The 27147-nt window shown below is 46.8% G+C and overlaps 1 protein-coding gene across 3 annotated transcripts in view; it reads left to right on the top strand.

Moving 5' to 3' along the window:
- Positions 1-27147, top strand: part of RHOBTB2 (Rho related BTB domain containing 2) — a 46421-nt gene that overhangs the window by 2118 nt on the left and 17156 nt on the right. The window contains exon 2 of one of the 3 annotated variants that reach the window (XM_060787011.2): positions 6349-6424. In XM_060787011.2, coding sequence (XP_060642994.2) covers positions 6369-6424 — 56 coding nt within the window. In that variant the 5' untranslated portion in view covers positions 6349-6368. Of the gene's footprint in view, positions 1-6348; positions 6425-12112; positions 12195-18413; positions 18659-27147 lie in introns of those variants that run through there. The other 2 variants (XM_060787012.2, XM_060787015.2) reach the window with 2 other exon arrangements.

Below are 27147 nucleotides of genomic sequence, written 5' to 3'. Positions count from 1 at the left end.
CTGATGGGCTTGGTTCATTCTCTCCACCTGTCCTTCTCTTCCTTTTTGGAAACAGACAGCAAATCATTCCACCAAAAGCCCTCCTCCGCTGTGACTGGCCGGCCTCTCAGCCAAGGGGAGGGCTGTTTCTGAGACTCCAAGCGGGGAGGGGGGGAGAGCAGGCGTGCTTAGTGCGTGGCAGCATGGTGCGCATGTGCTGGCAAGGGAGGCAGGAGGGAGGCTCACACCAGCAAGTCCCTTCAAGGCATGGGGTTCTGCATGGGAAGTTTGGCCCAATTCTCTCATTGGTGGGGTTCGGAATTCTCTTTGATTGTAGGTGAACTATAAATCCCAGCAACTACAACTCCCAAATGTCAGGGCCTGTTTTCCCAAAACTTCATTTGGGCATATGGAGTATTTGTGCCAAGATTGTTTGAGTCTACAGTGTTCCCTGGATGTAGGTGAATGATAACTCCAAATCTCAAGGTCAATTCCCACCAAACCCTTCTGTTGGTCATGGGAGTTCTGTGTGCCAAGTTTGGTTCAATTCCATCATTGGTGGGATTCAGGATGCTCTTTGATTGTAGGTGAACTATAAATCCCTTGGTACCACAGCAGGATAAACCGCCGAGCTGTTGAATTTGCTGGCTGAAAGGTCAGTGGTTCAAGTCCGGGGAGCTGGGTGAGCTCCCACTGTTAGGCCCAGCTACTGGCAACCTAACAGTTCAAAAATATGCAAGTGTGGGTAGATCAATAGGAACCACTTTGACGGGAAGTTAATGGTACTCCATGCAGTCATGCTGGCCACATGACCTAGGAGATGCCTACAGACAACGCTGGCTCTTCGGCTTAGAAATGGAGCTGAGCACCACCCACAACAAGACTTAATGTCAGGGGAAACCTTTACCTTTACTGTACAACTTCCAAATGACAGAATCAACCCCACCACCACCACAACCCCACCAGTGTTCAGATTTGGGCATATCGGGTATTTGTGCCAAATGTGGTCCAGTGAATGAAAATACATCTTGTCCATCAGATATTTACATGACGATCCATAAGAGTAGCAAAATGACAGTTACGAAGTAGCAACAAAAATAACATTGTGGTTGGGGGTCATCACAACTTGAGGAACCATATTAAGGGGCCGCGGCATGAGGAAGGTTGAGAGCCACTGATGTAGAGAGTGACTTGAGCCAGATCCGGCATGATCCAGTTGCCCACACTTTGTTAACTTTGGGATTACTCCAGAGCTTCCTGAATGCCAAGAAAGAGGAAAGCTCCCAATTCTGGCGATGGAGAAATGGAGATGCCAAGGGCAGAGGAGGAGATGGAGCCAGAGAGGGCCTAGATGTATTCCAAGCAAGGTGCACCATTCAGACCCAAACGTGCGCTCCTCTGCACTGCAGTTGCTTCTGCTCTTAAAGGGAAAACCAAAATGAGAGCATTGAGAACACTCAGCAGCCTCGTGAAGGCACCCTGGAAGCGAATGCATTGCAAAGCACTTGAATATGAAAAGTGTGAAGAATTACAGATAATATTATCCTATTTTTGTGCAACTTTCCTTGGCAATAAAGAAACAGAGGGAGGGAGCAGCGGGGGGTTGGAAAGAAATGACGGGGATGTGCTATTAAAAGCCAAACCATGTCCAAAGAGAACATTTTTTCACCCTCCCAACAGCTTCTCTTACGGCAGCAGCAGCAGCAGCAGCAGCAGCAGCAGCAGCTCTCAATAGTGTATGAGGCTGTGAATACTGTATGAAGCTACCCTTCAGCAGAGAGAGAGAGAGACAGAGAGAGAGAGAGCTGGGCTTCTAAATGTTTCATGCCAGCAGCTGCAGCTCTTCCCTTGGACTCGACGCTTGCTTGCCTGCGTACGTGCTCGGAAATGGGACGTAATGGCTGGAGATGTCTGTACACAACATCATCACCCCTTCTCTCTTGAAAGGGAGCTGAGCCACGGTGGGACAGCAGGGCAGCCATGCGCTTCTTCCTCTTGCGGAGACTGAAGCGGGGAAGGCGCAGTTGCCTTCTGAAGGCTGGCTAGGGCAGGCATGGGCCAACTTGGGCCCTTCGGGGGGGGGGGGGGGTTGGACTTCAACTCCCACCATTCCTAACAGCCTCGGGCCCCTTCCTTTCCCCCCTCAGCCACTTAAGCTACTGTTATGAATCATAATGTAAATACCTGACATGCAGGATGTATTTTCAGTCACTGGATGCAATCAAAGAGCACTATGAACTCCACCAACGATGGAACTGAACCAAACTTGGCACACAAAACTCCCTTGACCAAGAGAAAATACTGAGAGGGTTTGGTGGGCATTGACCTTGAGTTTTGGAGTTGTAATTCACATATATCTAAAGAGCCCTGTGGACTTCAGCAATCTGGACCAAACTTGGCCCAAAACACCTGGAGGGCAGAGGTTCGCTCATTCCTGGGCTAGACCAAGTTTAGTTGAAGGCAACGGCTGATATCCAGTGTGTTGTGATTTCATTTTCAGAATAGGATTCAGAGAGGATTCAATGCAAACCCACTGGATCACCTTGGTTAAAAATGCTATCTCTAGGAATCTCTAGGTCAGTGTTTCCCAACCTGGAGGTTGGGACCCCTTGGGGGTTCCCAAGGGAGTGTCAGAGGAGTCACCACAGACCAACAGAAAACACAGTATTTTCTGTTGGTTATGGGGGTTCTGTGTGGGAAATTTGGCTCAATTCTATCAGTGGTGGGGTTCAGAATGCTCTTTGATTGTAGGTGAACTATACATCCCAGCAACTGCAACTCCCAAATGACAAACCCATTCACCTCTGCAACCCCACCAGTATTCAGATTTGGGTGTATGGGGTATTTGTGCCAAATATGGACCACTGAATGAAAATACATCCTGCATGTCAGATATTTACAATGCGATTCATAACAGTAGCAAAATTAGAGTTATGCAGCACGAACAAAAATAATGTTAGGGTTGGGGGTCACCACAACATGAGGAACCGTATTGAAGGGTCTCGGCATTAGGCAGGTTGAGAAACACTGCACTCAAGCAATGCTCTCTGTGTTCTTACCAAAAAATGAAAACAGGCGCGCAGTCTTTACATCATGGTAATGCAAATGTGAAGACTGTGTGGCTGTGATAATCCTTGGCTGATGTAATCCAGAATTCGGAGACACCTCTAGAGCATTGCATTCCCAGTCTTGCATAAGGACAGGGCTGGGAATGGTGAGACTGCAACTCTCAGCGTTCTCGAGGAGTGTTAGGGTTGCGGGCCTGGCAATCCAATCATGTCTGGGTGGCTCCGTCATTCCCAACCCTGCCTTAAGCAATGGTGGAGCCAGGGAGGAACCACTGGGATTTCTCCGCTCTTTCTGCCCCTGTTTGATTTAAGATGACCGGAAGGCAAGGTGGGTTCATGGGAAGGTTTGTCCAGAGGGAATTCTGCCCTCGCCTTTCTCTGAGGCCGAGATAGGAATAACGTCAGTGTAGAGTCCAGTCACTTGAGACGAGATCTAACACATTAATTATTTAACAAAGCAGTGATTTATTAATTAGCTCCACAGCAGATATTTCGGGATGATGGATCTGGACCAAACTTGGCACGAATACTCCATATGCCCAAATGTGAACATTGGTGGAGTTTGTGGAAAATAGACCTTGAGATTTGGGAGTTGCAGTTGCTAAGATTTATAATTCCCCTACAATCAAGGAGCATTCTGCACCCCACCAACTATAGAATTGGGCCAAACTTCCCACACAGAACCCCCATAACCATCAGAAAATACTGTTTTCTGTTGGTCTCTGGTGACCTCTCCTAACACCCCCTCGGGATCGTTCCCCCAGGTTGAGAAACACTGCAATACGACATCTAGTGGATACACTTTTTAGGGTTTGATGGGCATTGACCTTGAGTTTTGGAGTTGCAGTTCACAATGATAAATCTGGACAAAACTTGGAATGAATATTCAATGTGCTCGAATGTGAACATTGGTGGAGTTTGGGGAAACTAGACCTTGAGATTTGGGAGTTGTTGCTGGGATTTATAGTTCACCTACAATCAAAGAGCATTCTGAACCACACCAATGAGAGAATTGGAACTTCTCACACAGAACCCCCATGACCAACAGAAAATACTGGACTTGGGATGAATTGACAGTGATTTAAGGGAGATGTAGTTCACCTACACCAGGAGAGCACTGTGAACCCAAACAACTACGATAAAGGGATTCCTAAGACCATTGGAAATATGTCTTCTGATGGTCTTTGCCAACCGCTCTGAAACCCCCTCGCGACCCCCCCCCCCCCAAGGATTGCAACCCCCAGGTAGAGAAACACAGCCTTCGACGTCCCCGTCCTGTTCTGCTGCACTTTAATCTCCTTTGATAATAGAGAATCTGGTGGCTTGCTTAGAAAATGGTCCCTTGGGTTCGGCTCTAAAACCTGAGCGCATTGTGCATTGTTCCTTTTGTTTCCGCCGGTGGAGGTAGGCATCCAAGCCGAATGCAGTCTCTGAACTGAAAAAGAAAACACTATTTATAGATAACCTTGGTTTCAAATGTTAAGCCGGATGGCCATTTAAAACAGTGCAGCAGGATCCCTGTTAATGAACGAGCATTCCTAAGGGATTGGCCTGAATGTTTAGAAAAAGGAGGAAAGGAAGGAAGAGGGAACGAAAGGGGGAGGAAACCAGCTCTTCCAAATTATGCAATCGTTTTGAATTTATAGCCAGTCGAAAACAAAAGGGTCCCAAAGTACACCATGACAGCTGTGCTTCTCGCTTGCGTAATCACTCTCCTTGTTCGGGCAACGTCGATTTGAGATAGGCCAGAGAGGGAATCTGAGCCCTGTTTGTCACACACAATACAAAACTATAGTTTGTTGCTTTGCTGTTTTGGCCTCGAGGCTTCACGTTGCCCTGGCCTGCTGCTTCCATTCTTGGCCAAAGCATGAGCAGACAGGAATCCTCCAGGTTGGTTTTGATTCTCGGATTCTATGTTTTTCCTCAGTTTTAGCTGCTGGATGTGATTGTGGTATGGGGCAGACATCCCAGTGTTTCTGACTCTCTCCATTTTTGTGGAATTTGCATGACCCACTGCCTCTCCCTTAACCCTTCCCTAATTATTTATTTATTTATTTATTTATTTATATCATTTCAATTGTTTTTAATTTGCTTTAAGTGTATTGTTACGTTGTGTGTTGAGGCCTTGGCCTTTGTAAGCCGCATCGAGTCCTTCGGGAGATGCTAGCGGGGTACAAATAAAGTTAATAATAATAATAATAATAATAATAATAATAATAATGATTTCGATCCCCGCTCTTCTCACCCCCGCAAGGGGACTCAGAGCAGCTCACAATGGGAGCGGTTCGATGCCGCATTACTTACAATTGTAAAAGCAGAATAAAATCATACCATACAACACATTAAAACATTAATTATCAGTCATAAAAACATTTCCATTAGAACAATCGTCGTCTGGTCCAATTCACTGTTCAGGTGCCATTATATCCATTAGCCAAAAGCCTGGTTCCACAACCATGTCTTCAGTTTTCTTCTGAAAGAAAGGAGGGAGGGCGCTGATCTTATTTCGCTGGGGAGCGAATTCCACCGGCAGGGGTCACCACCAAGAAGGCCCTGTCCCTCGTCCCCACCAGATGTGTTTGCGAAGCTGGTGGGACCGAGAGCAGGGCCTCCCCGGCAGATCTTAAACTACGAGGCAGAACATAGAGGGAGATACGTCTGGACAGGTAGGCTGGGCTGGAACTGTATAGGGCTTTATAGGCCAAGACCAGCACTTTGAATTGTGCTCGGAAATGGACCGGCAGCCAGTGGAGTTGACGTAACAGGGGGGTGGTATGCTCCCTGTACGATGCTCCAGTGAGCAGTCTGGCTGCAGGCCGTTGGACTAGTTGAAGTTTCCGAGCAGTCTTCAAAGGCAGCCCCACACAGAGTGTGTTGCAGTGCGTCCTATTCTTTTCTATGGCACACAGCAAACAGAGGAACCCAAGCCAATAATGTGTGACTGCTTTGGAGAGATGTTATGCCTCTGCGAGGACATGCCTCAATAACACGTATTGATATCTCTGTTATAAACACTCCACTTGCCTTCTTCACTCTCCCTATTCTGTTCTTTCAAGTAATTTGAATATATGGGAGCTAGAAATGACACGGAAAGAGGGTCAAAGAAATATTGCTTAGGAAGTACTTTTGAGTCTTGACCATACCAGCCAGACTAAAACTGACCGGGGATTATCCGCGCATACAGAGTGTCCAGTTTCACAGGGAAGGAAGCGGCATGTTGTCCCAAATGCAAGGGGATGGAGGCTGTCCGGGTTGCAGCTTCGAAGCAGGCTCTCATCCGCATGTCTCCTTCTGCTTTCAGGCTCTTGAGAAGAGGAGGAGATGGCTTTCAGAAGGAAACTCCGCTTCAGACTGAAGAGCAAGGTGAACAATGCCTTGTGAGTACACAGAACAGGCGGGTGGGGTTGGTTTCTGCTTGCTTTACAATGCCAAATGATAGTTCACTGCTCCAAATGGAGACCAACGTGCTTTATCCGTCTGCAGAATGCTTTCCTTTTTGTTTCGTATTCATAGATCTGAAGTTTGTAGATACACCGGCAACACACACACACACACACCAAAAAAAGCATGGCTCTGAAGGAATTCAGAGGAAGAGCTTCCTAAAGGAATAAGATATGGGAAGCATTATGAGTTTTCTAAAAATAAGAAGTGCAAATGTGCTGCAGAGAGGAGGCTGAAATGAGAAACGGGCTGTTAGAATGCTTGTTGAATGGAAAAAGTCACACACACACACACACACATCTATATAAATAAAATGTAATATTCTTTTGTGGGATTAACATAACTCAAACACCACTGGGCGTTTTAATGTGATGAGATGCTGAATATGCATGTGTACTCAGCAGCAGAGTAGCCAAGCACAAGGGCAGATGTCTTCTGGTTGTGTGCCTGGTTGTGCCAGACAGCTTTTGCATGATATTGTTTCTATCACCCACTTTTTTGCTTGATAGTCAGACAGAGCTTCTTGTAAGTCGGAGCACGGTCCAGAGTGACTCCCAGGTCTTTAGGTGTGCTGCAATGCTCCAGTGGGATTCCTTCCCAGGTGATCCTCAGAGCTCAAGATACTTGTTTGCTCTTAAAGTGAAAAGCACACATCTGCATTTTAGATGGATTAGGGATTAGCTGGTTTTCCCCGTATTAAGCAGTAAAAACACCTAAAACTTTGGAGAGCTTCTGTTCAACCATTTCAAAGCTCCCTGCTTATGTGGTGATGGCACGATCGTCAGCGTAGATGAAACTCTCTGTCCCTTCTGGCAGTGGCTGGCCATGTGTGTAGATGTTGAACATGGATAGAGAAAGCACGCTCCCCTGAGGCAGGCCGTTCTTCGGTTTCTGCCGCCTGCTTCTCTGGCCCTGGAACTCAACAAAAAAGCTCCTGTTTTGTGTACTATCAAAGAAAGAGATGTGAGTCCCCTTAGGGGTGAGAAAAGCGGTATAGAAATACTGTAAATAAATGAGTATATCTCTTGCTTTCACTGCTTTACTCGGAGATTGTTCCCTTTTTGATACTTACACTTACTTGTGGATGAGCCTTTCGGGGCCAATTTTGACTTAAAATTTGCCAGACTGGTACCTGAGTATATATAGTACATCCCACTTCAAATGTACCTTCCTTTGCTGCTTGAATAAGCTTTTTCCATCTAAAGAGTCCAACTGGGATTTTTAATGTCCTGCTGGGTTTAGTGGTATTTTTATCATCGTGTAAGAAAGCTGAGAATTGCAGCTTTTCAATGTGATCCAATGCTTCCTTATATAGAAGCAACTCCCACTGAGTTAAATGAGATTTTCAATCAATCACTTAATTTTCTTACATTGCATTTCGCTTCAAACTGGCATTTTATAGATTTTAAAATATATATATATTCAAGGGTTGTATTGTAGAATTGACAATACAATTCTGTGCATCTTTGGTTCAGTTTAGGGAGAGTGAATATAATAATAATAATATGCCAAGGCCATCCTTAACAGAGCGAATGGGCCGCGATGGCGTAATAGGTGAAACCCTTGTGCTGCTGAACTGCTGATGTGAAGGTCGGGAGTTTGGACCCACGAGATGGAGTGAGCTCCTGCTGTTAGCCCTAGCTCCTTTCAACCTAGCCATTCGAAAACATGCAAATGTGGGTAGATAAAATAGTTACCGCTTTGGTGGGAAAGGCATAAGACGCTCCAAACGGTCATGCTGGTCACACGACCAGGAGGCAACAACAAAGGCTTCTCAGCTTGGAAATGGAGAGCAGCAACTTCCCCAGAGCCAGAGATGAGCACTGCCTCCAAAGCCGGAAATGAAAGGAGAAGTCTTTGCCTTGTTTGTGTGTCTCATTGCCTTGTAACAAGGCATTGAATGTTTGCCAGTATCTGTTTACACTGTAATCTGCTCTGAGTCCCCATGGGGAGAAGGGCGGAATATAAATAAAGTGTTGATATTATTATTATTATCATCATCTTCATCATCATCATCATCATCATCATTATATACACAATAAGATTAGTACACAGCAAACAAGATCACTCCGCTGGCTATTTTCTTGGATCACATATCGGATACTTCCCAAGTGTCTTGGACTGTGTGACGTATTGGTGATAGGATGCATGCAGATTCGAGTAGGGAGGCTTTTTGCAGCTGACAGATCGTAATTTTGTCATCGGTGATTATTTTTAAATGCAGGCCAAGGTCTTTAGGCACTGCACCCAGTGTGCTGATCACCACTGGGACCATGTTCACTGGTTTGTGACAGAGTCTTTCCAGTTTGATCTTCAATATGGTGTCAGCTTTTTCAGTTGCTTCTCGTCAATTCTGATGACCCCTGGGATTGCAACATTGATGATCCATACTTGTTTTTTTCCCCACGATTGTGTGGTCAGGAGTATTGTGATCCAAAACCCTAAATTGGGAAGTCCTAGAGTAGTTTGATGTGTTCATTTTCTGTAACTTTTCGGGCTTGTGGTTCCACCGGTTCTTTGTTGCCGGCTGATGGTATTTCTGGCACAAGTTCCAATGGATCACCTGAGCAAGGGTGTTGTGCCTCTGCTTATAGTCTGTCTGTGCAATCTTCTTGCAGCAGCTCAGGATGGGATCCGTCATTTTGTCTGCTTCTTTGCAGAGTCTACATTTGGAATCTGTCGTTGACTTTTCAGTTCTGGCTTTGATGGCATTGGTTCTAATGGCTTGTTCTTGGGCTGCAAGAATTACGATGGTGATAATAATTATTATGTTACTGACACAAAAACACAGTATATGTCACAGCAAATGAGATCTAGATGCTGGATTTCGTATCACAAAATCACAAGTCGGACACTTCCCAAGCGTCTAGGACTGTGTGATTTGTTGTTGCTGTTGTTGTTGTTAAATGGTAGGAAGATGCTATGGCATCCAAACCTCATCCTGTTCAGCCTTTCATTGTATTCACTCTCTTAGAATATAGCTTTTCCAACATTCACACTTGATCACAGGCTTATCAGGTCAGACAAGATGTAGTTCTACTGGAATTATAGCAACATTGCAAACTGTAATCCATTTACTTCTGATACATTTAAAACAGTTGACATGAGTATTGTGCAAATCTGTGATCTTATTTTGAGAGGGGATACATTTTACCTCTTTTGAGCCATAAAGTAACCATGCAGTCTATATGTTTGGGCCACAATCCCTTCCTCTTTGTTTACCTCATTACTGTATACAACCGCTTGGTCTCGGTTACCTCTCCATCCATTTCCATTTGGGAGTACAAGTTTGGTCTCCATGGTAATGTTGCAAGAGCATCTCAACACGTTTTCAAGGAGCGCTTCACACTTTGCCACTTTGATGGGTACATGCTGCAAACCCGTGTTATGTACCGTCGAAAACGTTTTTGCGGTGTGCATGGAATGAGAAAAGTGCCTATGGTGCAATGCTGTGGCTTTGGCAGCCATCCCCAACATGGGCCTCCGATGCGTGCCTGTTTTGCATTAGAACATGTGAAGCAATGCCCAGGTGAAACAGTTGTCCTTGCAAGTCTCTTGTTGACGCTTCTGCTTGCATTTGGCCATGGTTGCAAAACCTAAAGCCCACTAATAAATTAGGGCTAAAATCCTGAAGGCTTTTTCCTGCTTTGGAGAGATGGGGTGGATTTACCCTGTAGCGTTTGTGCTAGGGAATAATGGCTGTTGTAGTTTTGCCTTCTCCGCCAAAGAATGCAGATGCCTCGTCAAACTAGAATCCCAATGCTTCCCTATCACTGAGCTGCGGCAGTTACAGTGGGGTCAAACTGCATTAATTGAACAGTGTAGATCCAACCACAGATAGAGTTTGCTTGTGCTCAGCAGGACTGTGAGGCCAATAGTCACAACTGCTTTTGAGTCATTCCTTCTTCTGCTCTCCGACAGTACGTTTTGGTATTTTGTTATGATTCCTCAACATATCTAAACATTGAGAAGTGATACCGTGTTATCCTGTAGACAGAAGGATTGCAGTCGAACCAAAACAGTATGAGGCCTGTTCATTATATTTACATTGCAGTCCTTGCATTTTCCCTTTATTTTAGATATGACTTGCTTGTGAGGAAACAATGGTATTGCTTGCTTTTGTGTGTCGGGTGCAGTGTTTCAAAGGGACTTGTGCAGTAGGCAAAAATATTAGCCAACAACAACAATAATAATAATCAACTGGAAAAGCTGACACAATATGAGGATTTAAAGATCGATCTGCAAAGACTCTGGCACAAGCCAGTCAAGGGGGTCCCAGTGGTGATCGTCACACTGGGTGCAGTGCCTCAAGACCTTGGCCTGCGCTTAAACACAATTGGCGCTGACAAAATCCCCACCTGCCAGCCTCAGAAGGCCACCCTACTGGGATCTGCAGACATTATTTGCCGATACATCACACAGTCCTAGACACTTGGGAAGGATCTGACGTGGGATCCAATTCAACAGCTAGAAGAGTGATCTTTTCTGCTGTGGACTCATCTTGTTGTGCTTCAAATAATAATAATAATAATAATAATAATAATAATAATAATTCATTTATATTCCACTCTATCTCCCTGAGGGGACTCAAAACGGATTACAACATACACAGATAGGCAAACACTCAGTGCCTTTAATACAGTGGAATAACACTGACACACAACTACACAGAACAAAGGCAAAGGCTTCCCCTTTCATTTCCGGCTTGCTCTGGCCGTGGGGAGGTGCTCTTTCTCCATTTCCCAGCCGAGGAGTCTGACACGTCCTGGTTGTGTTGCCGACATGGCTGCATGGGCACCCTTTTATTACCTTGCCACTGAAGCGGTACCTATTGATCTACTCACATTTGCATGTTTTCAAACTGCTAGGTTGGCAGGAGCTGGGGCTGACAGCGGGTGTCCATAGACACCTCCTGGTCACGGAGCTGGCGTGACTTCATGGGGCGCCCTTTTACCTTCCCACAGAAGCGGTGTCCAGGTTGGTTCATGATGTGCTTCATTGGGCACAGATGCAGGCAAAACATCAGGAGAGAATGCTTCTGGAACATGGCCATAGCAGTCCTGCATTCAGGGCATTCAATGTCGGTCTTGTCCAACAGTATCCATACTGGATTGCATGAGTTTCCTGGGCTGTCTGGCCATGTTCCAGAAGCATTTTCTCCTGACGTTTCGCCTACTTCTATGGCAGGCATCCTCAAGCTCAGGTTGAGGCCATACAACCCGGAAAAATTCACAGCAACCCAGTGATTCAGGCCACGAAAGCCTTCAACAACACAATCCCACACTTGTCCAAGTAGAAAAGTTTAAAGAGAGAGATGAAAATACAAATACAGACCATTCAAAACTGCCTTTCAGATGGCAGGTTCAGGACCAATGTTTCCGCCTCCGAGTCACAACGGGCCTTTGTCTCTGGCCCAAGGCGAGGGGGGGGGATCAGTTCGGGGGGGGGGCAAGGGAAGGCCCCCCTCCAGCCCCTGCTCAGTCCAAATAAGCCAAATCATGCGGCTGGCAAGGAAAGGCGGCTTTCTGGGTTCCTCCTCCTCCTCCCCCACCTCGGTGACCGACCGGCTGGGAGAAAGGAGCCAAAAGCCGGCCTGGTGGGCACTTTGCATCCTGGCTCCCCCAAAGCCCCCAGGAGCCCCCGGCCGAGGAAGGGGAAGGGGCCCCAAGCTGCAATGGAGAGGGAGGTGCCCGTCTTGCGAGTTAGGTGAGCCAAGGGGGAGTGGGGGGGGGGGTGGCACTGCATGCCATTGCCTAGGGGGTTGTTTAGGGGGTGGGGAGGGATAGGGGAGCTCTTCGAGGCCCCCGCCGCTTGTGCGTCCAGGTAGAAAGAGGGGGGGCTTTGCATTTCTGCGCCTTGGGGTTCTCCACCCAAGGAAGGGGTGCATTGCATTCTGTCGCTTTTGCAGAAGGAGGGAAGGATAGAGAGAGGGAGGGAGGGAGGGAGGAAGAGAGAGAGAGAGAAGAATCCGAAGGGAAAGTGGGGGTGGGGGGGGGGGTGGAGTGTCACATGATCCTGATGCATTGGATTCCAAAAACAGTATCAGTCAGCGGGTTGCTGTGAGTTTCCCAGGCTGTCTGGCCATGTTCCAGAAGCATTCTCTTCTGACGTTTCGCCCACATCTATGGCAGGCATCCTCAGAGGTTGTGAGGTCTGTTGGGAAATAGGCAAGTGGGATTTATACATCTGTGGAATGATATCCAGGGTGGCAGAAAGGACTCTTGTCTGCTTGAGGCAGGTGCACAGGTTGCAATCGATTGCCTTATTTTGCATTTAATGGCCTTGCCAGTTTCAAAGTCTGGCTGGTTGCTGTCTCCTTCAGGCCCTCCCTCCTCCACAGAGGCAAGTGTGAAATGTTGCCATTGGCCAGCTTGATTAGCACAGGATGGCAACGCAAAAGTTAAAAAACATTTAAATAGTAACAGTGTGTATATTTAACTGTTGTGAGTTTTCCGGGCTGAATGGCCATGTTCCAGAAGCATTCTCTCCTGACATTTCACCCACACCTATGACTAAAGGCATCCTCGGAGGTTGTGAGTTGTGTTGGACAATAGGCAAGTGAGGTTCATATATCTGTGGAATGATGTCCAGGGTGGGAGAAAGAACTCTTGTCTGTTGGAGGGAGGTTGAGTTTCCAACAGACCTCACAACCTCTGCAGATGCCTGCCATAGATGTGGGCAAAACGTCAGGAGAAAATGCATCTGGAACATGGCCAGACAGCCCGGAAAACTCACAGCAGTGGTCATGATCAACAACACAGTGATGACGATGATACTAATAATTTATTTATTTGTCGTGTCAGAACAACCAGTCAAATTATATTACATTTCTAACAGAACAAAGCAAACAAGCAGATTACAAAATTTGTGAGTATGAGAGTTGATTAAATGTCCTTTGACCAGTATCTGGCCCCTTGGAGTGCTTCTGGTGTTGCTGCAAGAAGGTCCTCCCTTGTGCATCATGTGGCAGGGCTCAGGGTGCATTGCAGCAGGTGGTCAGTGGTTTGCTCCTCTCCACACTCGCATGTCGAGGATTCCACTTTGTGGCCCCATTTCTTGAGGTTGGCCCTGCATGTCGTGGTGCCAGAGTGCAGTCTGTTCAGCGCCTTCCAGGTCACCCAGTCCTCTGTGTGCCCAGGGGGGAGTCTCTCATTGGGTATCACCCATGAATTGAGGTGCTGGGTTTGGGCCTGCCACTTTTGGACTCTCGCTTGCTGAGGTGTTCCAGTGAGTGTCTCTGCAGATCTTAGAAAACTATTTCTTGATTTAAGTCGTTGACGTGCTGGCTGATACCCAAACAGGGGATGGGCTGGAGTTGTCTCTGCCTTGGTCCTTTCACTATTGGCTGCTACTTCCTGGCGGATGTCAGGTGGTGCAATACCGGCTAAGTAGTGTAATGTCTCCAGTGGTGTGGGGCGCAGGCACCCAGTGATAATGTGGCATGTCTCATTAAGAGCCACATCCACTGCTTTAGTGTGGTGAGATGTGTTCCACACTGGGCATGCATACTCAGCAGCAGAGTAGCACAGCGCAGGCTTCTCTCATGTCCCCCTACTAATAATAATAATGCCTTTGTTAGACTTAGTAACACAAAACCCCATAGAATGGATTCCCAAGTCCTCCATGAATGGCCGTCTTACGTAACAAGCCACAGGTCCTCTTGAAGTGTAATCCTATTTTTCTCCCTTCAATAGAAAGCTGGATATATATATTATGTAACTGTGTACTTTCTCTAGAACACAAAGGATTTTATTTATTTGTATTTACCTTATTCTGGCCCCAGTGTGCCTTCATGGCGGAAGAGGGCACGAGGCCATTTCAAGCCTGGTGCCTGATGTTTACATGTGGATGCTGCTGCTGCTGCTGCCTGCAATCTCGCTCCCTTTTCAGAGGACGAGGAAGCTCTGCCTCCGCTTCTTGGGGCTTGGCTGGCTTTGTGGCCCCCAATATCCACTCTTCTTATTGGATTGCTGCAATTGGGGAACAAGGAGATAAGAGGGAAAGGCATAACAAGACCATTGGCCTTGTTTGCTGTGTACTAATCTTGTTGTGTATCTAATAATAATAATAATAATAATAATAGCATAACAATCATAATTTAAAACCCTTCTGGGTAAATAATATAATCCACCAAAGGGAAGGGAGGGATGCTGTAGGTGTGAATGTTTCAATTGGACACCTTGATTAGCATTCGATGGCCTAGCAGTTTCAAGGTCTGGCTTCTTACTGCCTAGGGGAATCCTTTGTTGGGATTGTGTATTATAATAATAATAATAATAGAATAATCATTTTAAAACCCTCTGTGTAAATGTACATATATAGCGTCCCTGCTTTGTGGATTTTCACTTTTTGTGGGTGGTCCTGGAACATAACGCCCGCAATAAGTGTGGGAACTGTTGGAGTTCAGCCTGTGATTGTGTTCCCGGATCAGGATGCTTTGGATGTGGGGAGTGATGCCAATGAGTTTCAAGATGAGTTTCAAGATGGCAAGTGTTTGGCCAGTGATCTTGATGCAAAGAATGACCAGGAGACCCCCGTTCAAAGTGTGGTTTCCCACGAGAATGTCCCTGAGGGGGGTGGGGATGATGGTGTGCTCCCTGATTCGTTACCAGAGAGTTCCCATGATAAGGAACATGAAAACAGCTTGGCACCTGGCCCAGCTGCAGAAATTAATGAGCAAATGGATAGTGAGCAAATAGATAGATGCGAGGAAATTAGTCAAAACAGGAAAGCCGAACAGTGGCTTCGATGGTCTGCCAGGCTTTGAGAGAAAAAGATAAGAAGAAGTTCTCAGTTAAAATGAAATCAATTCCTGAATGCTGGAGACTTAGCTAACGAGGAGATAAAAGTCCCAAGTACAGGATATGTAGTCAGATGAAGCATCGTTTGGAATCAAGTCAAGATCTCCTTTTTGTTCATGGAAGTTTTGCTTGGGAAATACATGTTTTAAGTGCCTTTGTTCCGTGGTTTTGATTCTTGGATTCTATGCTCTATATTCATGCCTTGGATTTCCTGATTCTTTGCATGTTATTTGGAAAGTTTTGCCTTGGTTTTTATGGACTTTGCTGGACTGTTATCCTGGACTACTTTGTTCTTGCTTATCTTCCTACCTAATTGGATTTACCTATTTCTTTAAGGTGTTTTTTTTACCTTTTTGCTTTATAATTATCTTCAATAAAAGGGATTGTTTTCCATCCAACGGTGTGGTGTTTAAAGTCAGAGGGCTTTTCCTGTCCCGGAGTGCAACACTTCCCATCATTTTTGGCAATGGCACTGTTTATCTTGGAGATGCCGCCTTGGGTCCTCACTTGCTGCCGCCTGACTGGGCGCCTTCCTCTCCTCTTCCTCCTCCGTCTCTCTCTCTCTCTCTCTCTCTCTCTCTCTCTCTGGTGCAAGGAAGGTGCCTCCAGCCCCCTCCTCTTCCCTCCTTCACAGCAACGAGGGCCAAGGAGGAGGGACAAGGAGAGGGCCTTGGTTGCCACACACTCTCCAAGGCATTTCCAGGAATCTCCCCACTTCCAGAGAAGGAAGAGTGATGACCTCCTAGAAGAGGACAGTGAACGAGGGTTTACTTTTTGTTTGCTGGGGGATAGGCAAAAAAGATTAAGCTCTTCCCACGAAAAGCAGGCAAGGAAACGGTACCCACTCCCGCTTTCTTTCGTTTTGAGCTAATTTTCGTTCTAGGGCGTGTTCCTGTTTTGGGCTCCTGCCCGCAACGAAAAAACGAATGAAACGGGAGAAACGGGTACCGTGCACACTTCTAGTGGGGACTGGTCTTCTTGATGTTTCAGACCTGAATTCTCCTGAGTTCGAGGCGGTCAGAGTTGGAGAACCCAAAGTTTCCCAATGTGAATTAGAAGTAGTTATTTAGTGGAAAGAGGAATGCCAGCCTATGGGTCAAATGTGGCTCAGAGCCAAATGTGGATCACCCCGATGCACACTGTAGCTCCTTATAGCAAAATAATGGAAATGTAATTATAATCACAGAATCCTAGAGTTGGAAGAGACCTCCTGGGCCATCATCCAGTCCAACCCCATTCTGCCAAGAAGCAGGAATATTGCATTCAAATCACCCCCGACAGATGGCCAGCCTCTGTTTAAAAGCCTCCAAGGAAGGAGCCTCCACTATACTCCGGGGCAGAGAGTTCCACTGCTGAATGGCTCTCACAGTCAGGAAGTTCTTCCTCATGTTCAGGTGGAATTTCCTTTCTTGTAGTTTGAAGCCATGGCTCCATTGCGTCCTAGTCTCTCTCCAGGGAAGCAGAAAGCAAGCTTGCTCCCTCCTCCTCCTCCCTGTGGCTTCCTCTCACATATGTATACATGGCCCTCATCATATCTCCCCTCAGCCTTCTCTTCTTCAGGCTAAACATGCCCAGCTCTTTAAGCCACTCCTCATAGGGCTTGTTCTCCAGACCCTTGATCATTTGAGTCGCCCTCTTTCTCTGGACACATTATTCCAGTTGAGAGTCAACATCTCCCTTCAATTGTAATGCCCAGAATTGGACCCAGTGTGATTCCAGGTGTGGTCTAACCAAGGCAGAATGGAGCGCGGGGATCAGGACTTCCCTGGATCTAGACACCAGGCTCCTCCTGATGCAGGCCAAAATCCCATTGGCCTTTCTTGCTGCCACATCACATTCCTGGCTCACGTTTAACTTGTTGTCCACGAGGACTCTTTTCCCCACGTCCTGCTCTCGAGCCAGGCCTCCTCGTCCCCCCTTCTGTCTCTTTGCATTTCGTTTTTCCTGCCCAAGTGGAGTCTCTTGCCTTTGTCCCCGTTGAACTTCATTGTGTTTATTTTGGCCCATCCTCTCTCTCATCCGTCAAGAGGGTTTTGAATCCTGCTCCTGTCCCCTGGAGTATTCTCCTCCTGAGGCTCCTCCAGATCTTCCTGAGCAGTTGCTCCCAGGACATCTCAACTGTTTAATTCTCTATATCAATAAAAATGTCATGTTCGTTTGTGGGATTCACAGAACTCAAAACCACAGGATGAATTGACACCAAATTTGGACACAAGACACCTAACAACCCAATGTATGCCCTTCACTCAAAATAAATGATTTTGTGATTTGGGAGTTGTAGTGGCTGGGATTTGTAGTTCACTTACAATCAAAGAGAATTCTGGACTCCACCAACAATGGAACTGAACCAATCTTGACACACAGAACTCCCATGACCAAGAGGAAATACTGGAAGGGTTTACTGGGCAGTGTCCTTTGGTTTTGGAGTTGCAGTTCACCTACATCCAGAGAGCACTGTGCACTCAAACAAGGATGGATCTGGACCAAACTACACAAATACTCAACATGCCCAAATGTGAACACTGGTGGAGTTTGGGGAAAATAGAATCTTGACATTTGGGAGTTGTAGTTGCTGGGATTTATAGTTCGCCTACAATCAAAGAGCATTCTGAGCCCCACCAATGACAGAATTGGGCCAGACCTCCCACACGGAACCCCCATGTGGGCCACAGCAACGCGTGGCAGGGGACGGCTAGTCTTCCATGAAAGGATGGTGTGGTGGTTGAAGCCAGAGCGCTTGTCCTGTCCGGGGTGCAACACAGGAACCCTGTCACCCCCCAAAGGGAAGGGAGGGAGGGAGGGATGCTGCTGCTCGTAGCAAACAATGCCTCCAGCCCCTCCCTCCCTCCCCCCTCCCTCCCTCAACGGAGCCGGCCCGCCCCCAGCTCCCTTCCTCCCCACTGGTCCGCTTCCAGCCAATCAGCACCGGCTTGGGGAGGGGGGGGGATCAAAGGGGAGGGGCTTTCTCATTGCGTTCCTGGATCCCTCCCTCTCCCCCCCCCCCCTTTCTCTCTCTGTTTTTTTGGCCCCTGTTTTTTGTGAATGAACTCGGTCTCCGTGGAGCCGGGGCTGCGGATCGCAGAGAAGGAGGAGGGAAGGGAAGGAGGGAGGGAGGAGGAGAGGAGGAGGAGGATGCAGGTGCAGGAGGGCCCCCCCTGGGCACGCCCGGCGCCCCTTCTTCTTCCCAGGACATAACAGCAGCCTCATCATCATCAGCAGCAGCAGCATCATCATCCCCGCCCGCCCGCCCGCCCAGGAGAAGGAGCCATCATCATGTCTCCCGGGAAGCCCTGCTCCCCTCGCCTTCTCCTCCTCCCCCCCCTTCTTCTTCTCCTGCTCCTGGCCTCTGGCCCATTCAGACGTGCTGGGGTAAGTAACCCGGGCCAAGGGAGGAGGGGGAGGAGGAGGATGCTCTCCCGCATCAGAGCCGGTCCAGGCTGGGGAGGGAAGGAAGGAGGGAGGGAGGGAGCTGCCTGGGAGGGCGCCATTCCTCCCCGAAGCCTTTGCTCTCTCGTCAATGGCGGGGTTGCATCCGAACCACAACTCCCAGCATCCTTAAGCAATGCCCAGCCCGAGTCCCAAAACGCAGAGTTTGGGCATTCAGGATAGAGTTTCCATTGTGGAAGCGGGGGGGGGGGGGGGGTTGTTGTTGTTGTGTGGTTTCCAAGACTGTATCGCCTCCTATGTGTTTTAGTAGCATGTTCTCCTGACATTTCGCTCTCTCGTCAATGGCGGGGTTGCATCCAACTCTGGGGGTTGGGACCACAACTCCCAGCATCCTTAAGCAATGCCCAGCCGGAGTCCCCAAACCCAGAGTTTGGGGATTCAGTATAGAGTTTACATTTTGGGGGGTTTGTTGTTGTTGTTGTGTGGTTTCCAAGACTATATCGCCTCCTATGTGTTTTAGTAGCATGTTCTCCTGACATTTCGCCGGCATCACTGCTTACTGGCATCTTCAGGCAATCTGATGGGGTCAAGCAAGTGGAGCCTATATATCTTGCGCCACTGATTCGTGTAGCATTTTATTTATTTACGATTTGGCCTTATATAATGATATGATAGTCCTTTAATGTGTTTATATTAGTGTATTATTGGATGTGATGTTTTAAACTACTGTGTATGAATTCCTTTGTTGTAAACCGGCCTGAGTCCCTTATTTATTATATTTATATGCCACCCCTCTCAGCCAAAAGGCAACTCAGAGCGGTTATTTATTTCAATGAGTTCTAGCAGCATGTTCTCCTGACATTTTGCCTGTATCCCTGGCTACTAGCATCTTCAGGCAATCTGATAGTGGTCATGCATGTGGAAGCTATATATCTCGCACCACTGATTGGTGTAGCATTTTATTTATTTCAGTGTGTTCTAGCAGCATGTTCTCCTGACATTTCGCCTGCATCCCTGGCTACTAGCATCTTCAGACAATCTGATAGTGGTCAGCATGTGGAGTCTATATATCTCACCACTGATTTGTGTAGCATTGTGTATATTTCTACAGAGGCTCAAAGTGGCTCACAATAAAAAAAATTCCAAATATACACAATAATAAACAGTATATCATATATTATGATATATTATCAGTACTAATTCTATTTAATATATTAGTGTTACTATATTGCAATATTATTATTATTATTATTATTATTATTATTATTATTATTATATATTATTGTACTACATTACAATATTATTATTAACATTTATATGTATATACAATATATTATATGACTAGCCTAGCACAATATTAGTATTATACAGGGTTAGTCAAAATGCATAGGCCAAAGATACATACAATTGTATGTATGTTTGGCCTATGCATTTTGACTAACCCTGTATATTGCTATATTGTACTATACCACTATAATGCAATATTTTATATATATGTGTGTGTGTGTATATATAATGTACTATATAATATACACATTATATTGTATTATTAGTAGTAGTATTATATTGTTTATATTATAATGGCGCTCCATGCAGTCGTGCTGGCCACATGACCTTGGAGGTGTCTATGGACAACGCCGGCTCTTCAGCTTAGAATTGGAGATGAGCACCAGAGTCCCAAAGTCAGACATGACTGGACTTAATGTCAGGAGAATACCTTTACTTACCTGTATTATTATATTGTACTATGACACTATGCTGTAATATTATTATTAATATTACATGTAATCATTATATTGTGTTAATGTTAGTATTATATTGTATTTTTACATTCCAATATTAATATCAATATTATATGTATATACATTAAAAAGCGTTTCTTTGCCATTTAAAATCTACCAATATGTACACCTTAAAACAGAATTAAACACCCTGGGTATGAAGACATTCATGCTCCAATGCTCAGGAGTTGCAGTGTTTGGAGGCCCTGACCCTCTTTGGCAGAGAAAGTGGAAGACCTTGTCAAACGACAACTCCTTGGGTCCCAGAATACGGAGCCATGGCAGTCCAAGGAGGGTCAAACTGTGTTAATTCCACAGTGCAGATGCACCCAAGTCTCCTCCTTTTGTGGTCCTCTGTATTCGGACACCGACCTGGTGTGATATTCTTACGACGCGGGAAATATAGAAGCCTTGCACTCAAGAGAGCCATTGCAGGCATGCTTGTTTGTATTTGCTACAAAAGTGCATTGTTCCCATCTTCTGCATTTTGCAGTTTTCCTGGTTTATTTGCATAGTTTTCCAAGCAAGCGGTAGGTGGGATTCTGCTCGGGCTCTTCTCCCACCTCTCTTAGAATAAATTGTAGTGATTTTTTAATTATTTGTGTTGTATTTTTCCCAAAATTTGGGAATCTCTTGATTTTTCTTTTTAAAAAATGTAAACATGAGAGGAAGGGGGGTTTAGACGTAGCCTGTTGGTTGCTAGGAAACCAGTTAGGCTCCCCTGGAGATTTTCTAGTTTCCTTGGCAACGCAGACTGGGTCCAGGGGTTTGCGAGGAAGGGACGCATTTCCACCCTTTTTGCGAGACAGCAGCGTAGATGGGATGGCTGGGAGGATGCAAAGCAAACAAGCCGACTGTTGTGTGCCAGCATTGTGAGAGGAAGAATACATGGGAGCAGACAAAAGACTTGCAGAAAATAAGAGCAGGCTGGCAGGGAAGATAAGGAGGCCAGAGAGGCAGGCGTTTTTGCAGACGGAGGGAGGGTGCATCCACATTATGGGACTGATGCAGTTTAACCCTACTTTAGGAGCCCCCAGTGGCACAGCGGGTTAAAGCGCTGAGCTGCTGAGCTTGTTGACTGAAAGGTCGCAGGTTCGAATCTGGGGAGCGGTGTGAGCTTCCGCGGTCAGCCCCAGCTTCTGCCAACCTAGCAGTTTGAAAACATGCAAATATGAGTAGATCAATAGGTACCACTCCGGCGGGAAGGTAACGGCGCTCCATGCAGTCATGCCGGCCACATGATCATGGAGGTGTCTATGGACAATGCTGGCTCTTCGGCTTAGAAATGGAGATGAGCACCAGAGTCCCAGATTCAGACACGACTGGACTTAATGTCAGGGGACAACCTTTACCTTTACCTAACCCTACTTTAACTACAATGGGATTGTGGGAATTGTCGTTCACAAGGCCTGTAGACTATTGTGCCAAAGAATGCTGGTACTAAAAATCCCATGATGTCATAATATAAAGCCATGGCAGTTAAAGTCTTGCGCTGCATTAATTCCACAGAGTGCAGGGTTCCCTCACTTATCGCGGGTGATGCGTTCCAGGACCACCCGCGAAAAGTGAAAATCCGCAAAGTAGGGACTCTCTCTCTCTCTCTAAATAAATAAATAAATGAATGAATAATGTTTGCACTCTCAAGTTAGCAAGTAGAGACGACAATTGTATATGTATTATAATATAATACTACTAATAATAATACAATATTATATAAATGAAAATGTCCTCCAGGTGTTTTGGACTTCAACTCCCACAATTCCTAACAGCCTCAAGCCTTGATTCGCATTAAATGGCCTTGCAGCTTCAAAGACTGGCTGTGGTAGGTCCAGGGTGAGAGAAAAAACTCTTGTCTGTTGTTGAAAGCTTTCAATAGCATTTATTATATTATAATGTAATTCAATATAATACTAATAATCATCTATATAAATAAAAATGTAATATTTGTTTGTGGGATTAACATAACTCAAAAACCACTGGACGAAATGACACCAAATTTGGAAACAATATACCTCTCAGGCCAACGAGTGACCATCACTCATCAATTTCACATTGGCAGTAGTGTCTCAAAGCAGCCGCAGCGCAAGTCCTACTTTAGTTTTTGGTGTGTATTCATCTGCTGAGTAAATACGCTATTTACTATAAATCGTTAATATATACGTTACTGTACAACACGTACGACACATGTGCAGAACAAGTACGGCAAAAACCCGCGAAACAGTGAAAATACCGTGATAAATATTTTATATTAATATGTATTGAAAAACCGCGAAGCAGTGAGTCTGTGAAAAGCAACCTGCAAAGTCGTGAGGGAACGCGGTAGATGGGCTCTACGCTGGAAAACAAAGCAGGTGATGGATTGAACCAATGGTGGTATTTTTATGCGCCTACAAGTAAATTGTGGATACTGGGCTTTGAAGCTGCAAGGCCATTTAATGCGAATCAAGCTGGCCAATTGCAACATTCGTACTTGCCTCGAACAGACAGAGTCCTTTCTCCCACCCTGGACATCATTCCACAGGGATATAAATCCCACTTGCCTCGTTTCCAACAGACCCCTCAACCTCTGGGAATGCCTCCTGCCATAGATGTGGGTAAAAAGTCAGGAGAGAGTGCTTCTGGAACATGGCCAGACAGCCCGGAAAACACGCAGCAACCCAAGTATAAAGATGCTGTCAAACTGCAAATGCTATGATTCCACAGCATGGAGCCATGACAGTTCAAGTGAGGTCAAACTGCATTAATTCTGCAGTGGGGACGATGCGCCCATGCTGAAGCAAAGCCAAGGTGGTGGCACTGGTTTGGGCAACGGCTGGGTTCTCCCCTTGTTCGGTGTCACGTGGGCAGTAGTTGGCTGACCGCCTCCACAGTTGTTGCTCCCGCTTGGCGCTTCACATGGCACATGGCTTGCTTTTGACTGAATTCCACCTCCCCACATGGCTTGCGCACTCGTTTCCTGTGCTGTGGAAATGTTGCTCCGATGGAGGCAGAGCTCTGTTAACTCTTTGGCGGTGGGATTGCATCGGTGGAGGGAGAACAGCGTTCCCTTACTACTACTACGGACTCTTGCTTGAGCAAGGTGGCTTGGGGGTTACCACCGCGTCTCTGCTGAAAAGCCAATGCCCTCCTCGGGGAGATTTGGGCACATGGCAAAACCCATAAAGAGACGTCTCCCAGTTATGATAACAGAGTCCCCGGTGTTACGCTCCTCACTGGAGAAACACAAACTCCCCAGCTATTGTCGAAGGCTTTCATGGCTTTTCATGGCTGGATTCACTGGGTTGTTAGAGGTTTTTCGGGCTGTATGGCCATGCTCTAGAAGCATTCTCTCCTGACCTTTCGCCTGCATCTATAGCAAGCGTCCTCAAAGGTTGTGAGGTCTATAACACACCCAGCTATTGTCCCCAAACATTTTGGCAGAATATGTTCTCGAAGGGTTTTCAGTAATAGCATTTTTTGCATTTATTGTTTGCTTTTTCTTTCTTCCCAGAGCGCATCTACACTGTAGAATGATACCAGTTTGATACCACTTTAACCACCATTCCTCAGTGTCATGGAATCCTGGGAGGTGTAGTTTTGCAAGGTCTTTCTCTGCCAAAGAATGCGAGTGCCTCACCAAACTGCAATGTCTTGGCATTGAGCCATAAAAGTTCACACGGGGCCAAAGTGTGTTCATTCTGTGGCATCAATGCATCCTCTGCCTGCCTAGGATTTGCAAGTCTGGTGGGTTCAATGCCAGGCTCTGCGATCGCATTCATGCCACGGTTCAATACTATTGAAATCCTGGGATTTGTAGTCTGGTGAGACACCAGCCCTCTTTGGCAGAGAAGGCGAAAGGCCTAGCAAAATGACAGCTGCCATGATTCGATACAGTTAAAGTGGTGTCAAACTGCATTAATTCTACAGTGTAGATCAGGGCTTCTCAACCTGGGGGTTGGGGCCCATGAAGGGGTCACCAGGGGGTTGCAGCGGGGTTGCCAAAGACCACCAGAGAACATAGGCTTTGGATGGTCTTAGGAACCCCTTGGGCAGAGAAGGCTGAGGATCTTCCTTTTTAGAAACAGACTGTAAATCCTCCCACCAAAAGCCCCCCTCCTCCGCTGTGATTGGCAGGCCTCTCAGCCAAGGGGAGGGCTGTTTCTGAGACTGAGTCCAAGCGGGGGGGGGGGGGGGGGGAGAGCAGGCGTGCTCGGCGCATGGCAGCGTGGTGCACAGGGAGAGCGGGCGAGGCTGGAGGGAGGCTCATGCTAATGAGTCCCTTCAAGGCAGCGGGGTTCCAGGGGGGAAGTTTGGCACAATTGTATCGCTGGCGGAGTCTGGAATGCTCTTTGGTTATAGGTAATCTATAAATATCAGCGTCTATTTCTCCCAAACTCCACCAGTGTTTACATTTGGGCACATTGAGCCTTCGAGCCAAGTTTGATCCAGATCCATCATTGTCTGAGTCCAGTGCTCTCTGGATGTAGGTGAACTACAACTCCAAAGCTCAAGGTCAATGCCCACCAAACCCTTCCAGTATTTTCTGCTGGTCTTGGGAGTTCTGTGTGCCAAGTTCGGTTCCATTCCATCGTTGGTGGAGTTCAGAATGCTCTTTGATTGTAGATTAACTATACATCCCAGCAACTATAACTCCTAAGTGACAAAATCTATATATCCCCCCCCCCCACCTCTCCATTTGTGCCAAATTTGGTCCAGTGAATGAAAATGCATTCTGCATATCAGATATTTACATGACGATTCATAACAGGAGCACTATGACAGTTGTGAAGTATCAACAAAAATAATGTTCTGGTTGGGGGTCAGCACAACATGAGGAACTGTGTGAAGGGGTCGTGGCATTAGAAGGCGGAGAACCATTGGTATTGATGCGCCCCGTCCACCTCAAAGTCCTCTGTCGGGTTCTCCCACAGCACTTCACCAGAGACCCTCAAGCTAGGGCAGAGTTAGTAATAATCGTGAGACCAGTGGGTTGTTGTAGGTTTTTTGAGCTATGTAGCCATGTTCTAGAGCAGTGCTTCTCAGCCTGGGGTCCCCAGATGTTTTTGGCCTACAACTCCCAGAAATTCCAGCCGGTTTACCAGCCGTTAGGATTTCTGGGAGTTGAAGGCCAAAAACATCTGGGGACCCCAGGTTGAGAACCACTGTTCTAGAGGCATTCTCTCCTGACCTTTTGCCTGCATCTATGGCAAGCATCCTCAGAGCATCCTCACAACCTCTGTGGATGCTTGCCATAGATGCAGGCGAAAGGTCAGGAGAGAATGCCTCTAGAACATGGCCATATAGCCTGAAAAACCTACAACAACTCAGTGATTCCAGCCACGAAAGCCTTCCACAATACAGTAAGTCCAATGTTTCTCGGTTGCAAGGCAGCTCTCTCCAGTTCTAGGTTGCTCTGTATAACTTCTGCAACATAGGAGTAGATGCCATGAGTGGCACCAAGCGATCTCCCGTCCTTTCCTTTCCTGCAATCCTCCAAAGGGCAGAATTTAAAAGACACTGGGAAACCCTGTGGATTCTCAGTACCTTTTAAGCTGCAACATTCCTTTGTGTGTTTACTCGGAGGGAAGCCCTGTTGTGCTCAGTGTTCTTGCAAATTAGATAGGATTGTAGCCTTGCGCGGCCTGCACTTGTTCCTCCGCCCTTGCTTCTCGGATCCTTCTCCTTCTCAGCCGTGTCCTTTGTGGACAACTTACCTATGTCTCCGTTTTTCTGGCCAAGTGTGCCTTGTGGGTCACATTTTCATCACAAGTACGGTGTTATTTTTGGTGGCATCAGCTGAGAACATGGTGCACAAGATGCTTTGAACCTATTTTTGGGCACGCAAACAGCTTTAGATGTTTTTTTAAAACCCATTGGCTGCAAAAAATAAATGGATATGCAGGATGCATTGTCGAAAGGCTTTCATGGCCAGAATCACTGGGTTGTTGTGAGTTTTCCAGGCTGCCTGGTCATGTTCCAGAAGCATTCTCTCCTGACGTTTCGCCCACATCTATGGCAGGCATCCTCTATAGTAGGTAGTTCTAGCCCAATGTAAAGCGCATTGCAGAAGTCCAACCTTGAGGCTACCAGTGCGTGCACCACCATCTTCAGGCCCTCCGAATCTAGAAAGGGGTGCAGCTGGCAGATCAGCCGAAGCTGATAGTAAGCACTCCTGACCCTCCCTGGGCTGAGATGTAGAGAGATGGATCCAGGAGGACCCCAAGCTGTGGAGACATTCTTTCAGGTGGAGTGTACTTACCTACTTACTTAGGCGATCCTTTGTTCTGTGAGTAGGACTGTCTTCCAAGATCAGTGTTCTGGCGGTGGGTTCGTAGGTGGCTGTGGAGCCGCATGTTCTCCCGCAGTGAGGTCATCGGTTTCCAGGTTAAGGCGGTCCCGGTCGGGGTTGGCTTGACGCGCCTTCCTCTTGGCACGCTTCTCCCTTTCGCCCTCCATTTGTGCCTCTTCAAATTCTGCAGCACTGCTGGCCACAGCTGACCTCCTGCTGGAGCGCTCAAGGGCCAGGGCTTCCCAGTTCTCAGTGTCTATGCCAGAGTTTGAGCCCATCTTTCAATCTCTTTTCCTGCCCTCTCACATTCCGTTTTCCGTTCTTGAGTTCGGAGTAGAGCAACTGCTTTGGGAGACGGTGGTCGGGCATCTAGACAACGTGGGCAGTCCAGTGGAATTGTTGGTGGAGGAGCATCACTTCCA

Source organism: Anolis sagrei, chromosome 7 (assembly GCF_037176765.1).
Source record: "Anolis sagrei isolate rAnoSag1 chromosome 7, rAnoSag1.mat, whole genome shotgun sequence".
Classification (NCBI taxonomy): domain Eukaryota; kingdom Metazoa; phylum Chordata; class Lepidosauria; order Squamata; family Dactyloidae; genus Anolis; species Anolis sagrei.
This window is presented reverse-complemented; position numbering and strand designations above follow the sequence as displayed.